Source organism: Aotus nancymaae, unplaced genomic scaffold (genome assembly GCF_030222135.1).
Source record: "Aotus nancymaae isolate 86718 unplaced genomic scaffold, 86718_ANA_hifiasm-v0.15.2.pri h1tg000016l, whole genome shotgun sequence".
Taxonomy (NCBI): domain Eukaryota; kingdom Metazoa; phylum Chordata; class Mammalia; order Primates; family Aotidae; genus Aotus; species Aotus nancymaae.
Window position 1 is genome coordinate 40,822,529 of NW_026988428.1, and position 6,000 is coordinate 40,828,528.

Consider the following 6,000-nt stretch of genomic DNA (forward strand, 5'->3'; position numbering starts at 1 on the left):
TCAGGATTGTGTTCCAGGCATGGCCTGTGGGAAGACAGAGCAGTGGGAATGGTCAGCAGCTGGCTCTGCTGCAGGCAGCCCAGGGCACGATGGGCAGGCAGACAGTCCCCCGGCACCGGTCCCCCGTCATTGCCACCACCCGACATATACATCTTAGCCGACTCATTTGACGTATTTTGGTGTCACTTTGTTTATCAATAAAATCAGGTGATCATTGCCATCATTCAGGCTTCAGGGAGGGCTCACCAGCCACTTGTGAGAGCCACAGGTCTGTACATAAGCTCCGTGCCAGTTGAATCTCTTTAAAGCCAGGGAACTGGCTGTGAGCCTGGGGTGACGTTCCAGCAGGGACAGGCTGGCAGAGTGGTAGTGGGGGGTAATGTCGGGAAGACAAAGCAGTGGTCCCTGAACCTGTGGCTTCCATTCAGATTTCAGGGCTGAAGATGCCCAGAGGCATTGCCATCGACTGGGTGGCTGGGAACGTGTATTGGACCGACTCGGGCCGAGATGTGATCGAAGTGGCACAGATGAAGGGCGAGAACCGCAAGACGCTCATCTCGGGCATGATTGACGAGCCCCACGCCATTGTGGTGGACCCACTGAGGGGGTGGGCAAGGGCCCTGGGTGGGGGGGCCTCTGGGCTGGTGGTAGGAAGCCACTGGGATGGAGTCGGGGGCTGCACCCACAGGCGTGCCCTTCCCTCCCAGGCCAGCCTGAGGACAGAGTCCTTCTCCGGCCCTTGGGCCTTCTTGGCCGTCCCTGCTTGGCCCTCCCCGTGCTGCCTCTGCCCAGGGCCCCCAGCTAGGCTTGCTCGGGTTGGGACCTGACCTCTGCTTGGCTGGTTGTCATGAGCAGCCTCGCTCTGCCCCGGGGAACAGCTCTGCCAGCATCTGTGGCTCTGAATGAGCACACTGTGGCTTTAGAGGAAAAGCCCCTCAACCTGCTGGAATGCAGATTCCCTTCTGCTTCTCTGTAAGAGGACAGAATGCCCTCCTCCCAGTCCCCAGCAGTCCCTGTACCCAGACCCGCAAGCTGGTGTCCCGCCTGGGCCTGCCTCAGGCCTGCCCACATTCACCCCTTCTCCCTCCCCAGCACCATGTACTGGTCAGACTGGGGCAACCACCCCAAGATTGAGACAGCAGCGATGGATGGAACCCTCCGGGAGACACTGGTGCAGGACAACATTCAGTGGCCCACAGGTTCGTGGGGACAGAGTGTGGGAGGAGCAGGGGTGTGGAGGGGCCTGGCTCGCAGAGCCCAGTCACACAAAATCAAGGGATGGGATGGGGCTTGGACTGGGATGGGTGGATAGGCTGCAGAGGCTTTTCCCAGAAGAGGCGCCTGTGAGTGGCGTGTGAACAGGGTGGAGCTGTCCCAGGTATAGAGGCAGTTCTGCTTTCCACCCCCAGCCTGGGGACGGGAGGTCAAGCCCTCACAGTGCTCTCTGACTACCCAGGCCTGGCTGTGGATTATCACAATGAGCGGCTGTACTGGGCAGATGCCAAACTTTCAGTCATCGGCAGCATCCGACTCAATGGCACGGACCCCATTGTGGCTGCTGACAGCAAACGAGGTCAGAGCCCGGCAGCAGCCTGTCCCCAGCCCTGCCATCCTCCCTACCAAGCCAAAGGCCCCATTTCAATGCCTCCCATCCTTTGTCATTGACCCCAGCAATGCTGTAGTACCTTCCAGGCCTCTCCAGCTGGGCTCCCCCTGAGTCAGGCCTGAGGCCCACCCTGACCCTCTGGACTACTTGTTCATTCATTGGTTGGGTTGCGTGGAGGCAGCATAGGTACATTAGGAACTTAGCAAATGAGGGGAGAAGGAGCAGAAGTCAGCCGTGACCCCAGAAGTCTGGGGATGATGGGACCTTTTGCCAGTGGTGGCCACAGGAGGAGGAACAGGTGCAGGGAGGGGAATTTGGTCTGGATATGTTGAGTTTGAGGTGTCTGGGAGCCACGGGTGCCAGTGTCATGGACAGCGTGGCCAGGGCCTGAGTGACCCTTGGGTCCCCTCTGACTCTACCCCTTCCCCCAGGCCTAAGTCACCCCTTCAGCATCGACGTCTTTGAGGATTACATCTATGGCGTCACCTACATCAATAATCGTGTCTTCAAGATCCATAAGTTTGGCCACAGTCCCTTGGTCAACCTGACGGGGGCCCTGAGCCATGCCTCTGACGTGGTCCTGTACCATCAGCACAAGCAACCCGAAGGTGCGGGTGGAGGGAGAGCCTGAGCTGGGGAAGGGGAGGCCTGTGGGCATTGAGTCTCCAAGCTGTGGCCTTGGGACCTGGTGGGGAGGGGTCATCCAGGGCTCACAGGCCTCAGAGAAGGGTCCTGCTAAGCATCCTCCCCACCCCACCCATACCTGCAGTGACCAACCCATGTGACCGCAAGAAATGCGAGTGGCTCTGCCTGCTGAGCCCCAGTGGACCTGTCTGCACCTGTCCCAATGGGAAGCGGCTGGACAACGGCACGTGCGTGCCTGTGCCCTCTCCAACACCCCCTCCAGATGGTACGCTCATGCCCTCCCAGTCCCCAGCCGTGCCTCAGGACCCTCTCCTTCCTGTGGCGCCTGACTTCTCCTACCTTGCTGCCCGTCCCTCCCCTCCTATTCCCGCGGCTCTGCCGCTTGACTGGCCCATCCTGCAGCTTCCCGGCCTGGAACCTGTAACCTGCAGTGTTTCAACGGCGGCAGCTGTTTCCTCAATGCACGGAGGCAGCCCAAGTGCCGCTGCCAGCCCCGCTACACAGGTGACAAGTGTGAACTGGACCAGTGCTGGGAGCACTGTCGCAATGGGGGCACCTGCGCTGCCTCCCCCTCTGGTATGCCCCCTCATGCCGCCAAGCCTGCTTCTTGCCCCTGGGCCCCAGCCCCACCACCCGCTGCCCCACCTCAGGCAGATGCCCAGCCCCTGCCTCGCCTCCAGCCTCCTCTCCATGACCCAGCGTCCAGGCACTCCGGTCTCTGCCTCCCGCCCGGGTCCGATCCATTCTTTTGCTGTAGGGCCAGGTGGTCCCGAGGGCCACAGTCCCACTCACACATCTTCTCCCACCAGGCATGCCCACGTGCCGGTGCCCCACGGGCTTCACAGGCCCCAAATGCGCCCAGCAGGTGTGTGCGGGCTACTGTGCCAACAATAGCACCTGCACCGTCAACCAGGGCAACCAGCCCCAGTGCCGATGCCTACCTGGCTTCCTGGGCGACCGCTGCCAGTACCGTGAGTGAGCCATCCCTGGGCCCCAAGGCAGGCGGGAGGGTGACAGAGGACCCCAGAGCATGGGGTAATGGTCCACCTGTGCCTGGGACCCACAAGGGCCAGTTCAGGAAGGGAGGCCTTTTGCAGCTGAGCCAGGCCCAGGTGGCTGGCACTTCCCCACAAAGATGCAGTGCACTCCCAGCACCAGGATTATCCAGACAAAAAAGCTGTACTCAACGTATGGAGAACCCACATGAGGGTGGGGTTTGAGGCACTTCCTCTCCCTCCCCAAACACAGGGCAGTGCTCTGGCTACTGTGAGAACTTTGGCACCTGCCAGATGGCTGCCGATGGCTCCCGACAATGCCGCTGCACTGCCTACTTCGAGGGGCCAAGGTGTGAGGTGAACAAGTGCAGCCGCTGTCTCGAAGGAGCCTGTGTGGTCAACAAGCAGAGTGGGGATGTCACCTGCAAGTGAGTGGGGCCCTCCTCCACGGCTCCACCCTCCCCGGCCCCTACCCTGTCCCAGCCCTGCCCAGCCCTTCCTCAGCATCCCACACACACCTCTGCCAGCCCCAGCCCCAGCCTCTGATTTCTTCCTACAGCTGCACAGATGGCCGGGTGGCCCCCAGCTGCCTCACCTGCGTTGGCCACTGCAGCAATGGTGGCTCCTGCACGATGAACAGCAAAATGATGCCTGAGTGCCAGTGAGTTGGGCCTGGGCTTCACCCAGGCATAGAGCATCCCTCCCTTCCCCAGATCTGAGCAGGGCTGCTGGGCGTCAGCGCCCATCCTCCATGCCCCATCTCCCTGGCAGCAGTGGCTATGGAGGTTATGCCTACTCAGCCGTGTTCCTCCTTTCCGCAGGTGCCCGCCCCACATGACAGGGCCCCGGTGTGAGGAGCATGTCTTCAGCCAGCAGCAGCCAGGACGTAGGTGGCAGGGGTGGGCAGGCAGGGCCGCCGGGACCTAGAGCAGGGGGACCGTGTGCCTCCTGCTTTCATGAGCCTTGGTGACTCAGTGTCCCACCTCTTCCCTCCAGATGTGGCCTCCATTCTCATCCCTCTGCTACTGCTGCTGCTGCTGCTTCTGGTAGCCGGAGTGGTATTCTGGTATAAGCGGCGAGTCCAGGGGTTAGTCACAGGGAATCTGGAACGTTCTGGCCATTATTTTGCCATCCTATAATAATGCCACCTCCCAATAATCTCTGTCTCCTTATCCTCCTGCCTCTCCTCAGGGCTAAGGGCTTCCAACACCAGCGGATGACCAACGGGGCCATGAACGTGGAGATTGGGAACCCCACCTACAAGATGTACGAGGGTGGAGAGCCTGATGACGTGGGAGGCCTCCTGGATGCCGACTTTGCCCTGGACCCTGACAAGGTGGGCTGGGCGGTGGACAGGGCGGAGGGCCACGAGGCTGTGGGTGGCCTAACCAAAGGTGTTGGGTTAGGTGAGGGGGTGGAGGAGGAGGAGGGGGTGAGGTGACCTGGGCCACAGGCCCAGCCGCTGAGCCCCACCTGAACCCTGTCACCCTGCAGCCCACCAACTTCACCAACCCCGTGTATGCCACACTCTACATGGGCGGCCACGGCAGTCGCCACTCCTTGGCCAGCACGGATGAGAAGCGAGAACTCCTGGGCCGGGGCCCTGAGGACGAGATAGGGGACCCCTTGGCATAGGGCCCTGCCCCGTCGGACTCCCCCCAGAGAGCCTCCTGCCCCGACCAGAGAAGTACTTCAGCGAGCCCCTCCCCAGCCAGCCCCTCCCCGGCCCCGCCGGATGTATAAATGTAAAAATGAAGGAATTACGTTTTATATGTGAGCGAGCAAGCCAGCAAGCGAGCACAGTATTAATTCTCCATCCCTTCCCTGCCTGTTCCTCGGCACCCCCATCCTGCCTTCAGGGAGGCAGGCAGGGAGGGCTTGGGGCTGCACTTCTATCCTCGCACCAGAACGCACCCACTGGGAGAGCTGGGGCTGCTGACCCCTCCCTGTATAAGACACTTTGCCAAGGCTCTCCCCTACTCCTGCTTACCCGCTCCCACAGCTCCCTGAGGGCTAATTCTGGGGAGGGAGAGTTCTTTGCTGCCCCTGTCTGGAAGCTGTGGCTCTGGCTGAGGTGGGCAGGAAAGGATGGAGTGTTTTATTTCTTGGGGAAGGCCACCCCAAACCCCAGCCCCAACTCCAGGGGCCCCATGAGATGGCCATGCTCAGTCCCCCTCTCAGACAGGCCCTCCCGATCTCCAGGGCCCCCATTGAGGTTCCCAGGGCTGGAGACTTCCTCTGGTAAACATTCCCCCAACCTCCGCTCTCCTGGGGATGCCGAGGAGGTGGGCCACACCGAGGAAGGGCAAGCGGGCAGCCCCGTTTTGGGGACGTGAACGTTTTAATAATTTTTGCTGAATTCCTTTACAACTAAATAACACAGATATTGTTATAAATAAAATTGTAAAAAAAAAAAAAAAAAGCCAAAAAAAAAAAAAAAAAGAAAGAAAAAAAAAGCCACTGGTGTCTGCCTGTGTGTAAGAGACGCTGGGAGCTGGGGCTGCACTTGCCTGCTTTGGCCACCAGAGGGAGACCTGCTCCGTGCTGGAGACAGACGAGCTAGTTTTCAGTGCCCTTCCCTCTCCATCTTGCTGTGCCCAGGAAGCAGGTGGCACTGGACTTGACAAGGAATATCTGCTTCTCCTGGCTGTGTGACCTTCAGCCGTGACTTCGCGTCTCCGGATCGTGTGTTCCTTCTGGCTCTAGGACACTAACTCAGATCTGTTTCTCTGCATTCACTTCTACTGGACACCA

At 60.2% G+C, this 6,000-nt stretch overlaps 1 protein-coding gene across 1 annotated transcript in view; it reads left to right on the forward strand.

Moving 5' to 3' along the window:
• LRP1 (LDL receptor related protein 1) overlaps positions 1-5,668 on the forward strand; it is an 86,075-nt gene extending 80,407 nt beyond the window's left edge. Inside the window, exons 77-89 of the mRNA XM_012469702.3 lie at positions 429-607; positions 1,093-1,199; positions 1,457-1,573; positions 2,038-2,214; positions 2,376-2,516; positions 2,654-2,827; positions 3,061-3,222; positions 3,500-3,674; positions 3,806-3,907; positions 4,068-4,132; positions 4,243-4,333; positions 4,438-4,582; positions 4,741-5,668. Coding sequence (XP_012325125.2) covers positions 429-607; positions 1,093-1,199; positions 1,457-1,573; positions 2,038-2,214; positions 2,376-2,516; positions 2,654-2,827; positions 3,061-3,222; positions 3,500-3,674; positions 3,806-3,907; positions 4,068-4,132; positions 4,243-4,333; positions 4,438-4,582; positions 4,741-4,881 — 1,776 coding nt within the window. The 3' untranslated portion in view covers positions 4,882-5,668. The remainder of the gene's footprint in view (positions 1-428; positions 608-1,092; positions 1,200-1,456; positions 1,574-2,037; positions 2,215-2,375; positions 2,517-2,653; positions 2,828-3,060; positions 3,223-3,499; positions 3,675-3,805; positions 3,908-4,067; positions 4,133-4,242; positions 4,334-4,437; positions 4,583-4,740) is intronic.
• Positions 5,669-6,000: the final 332 nt, after the last annotated feature.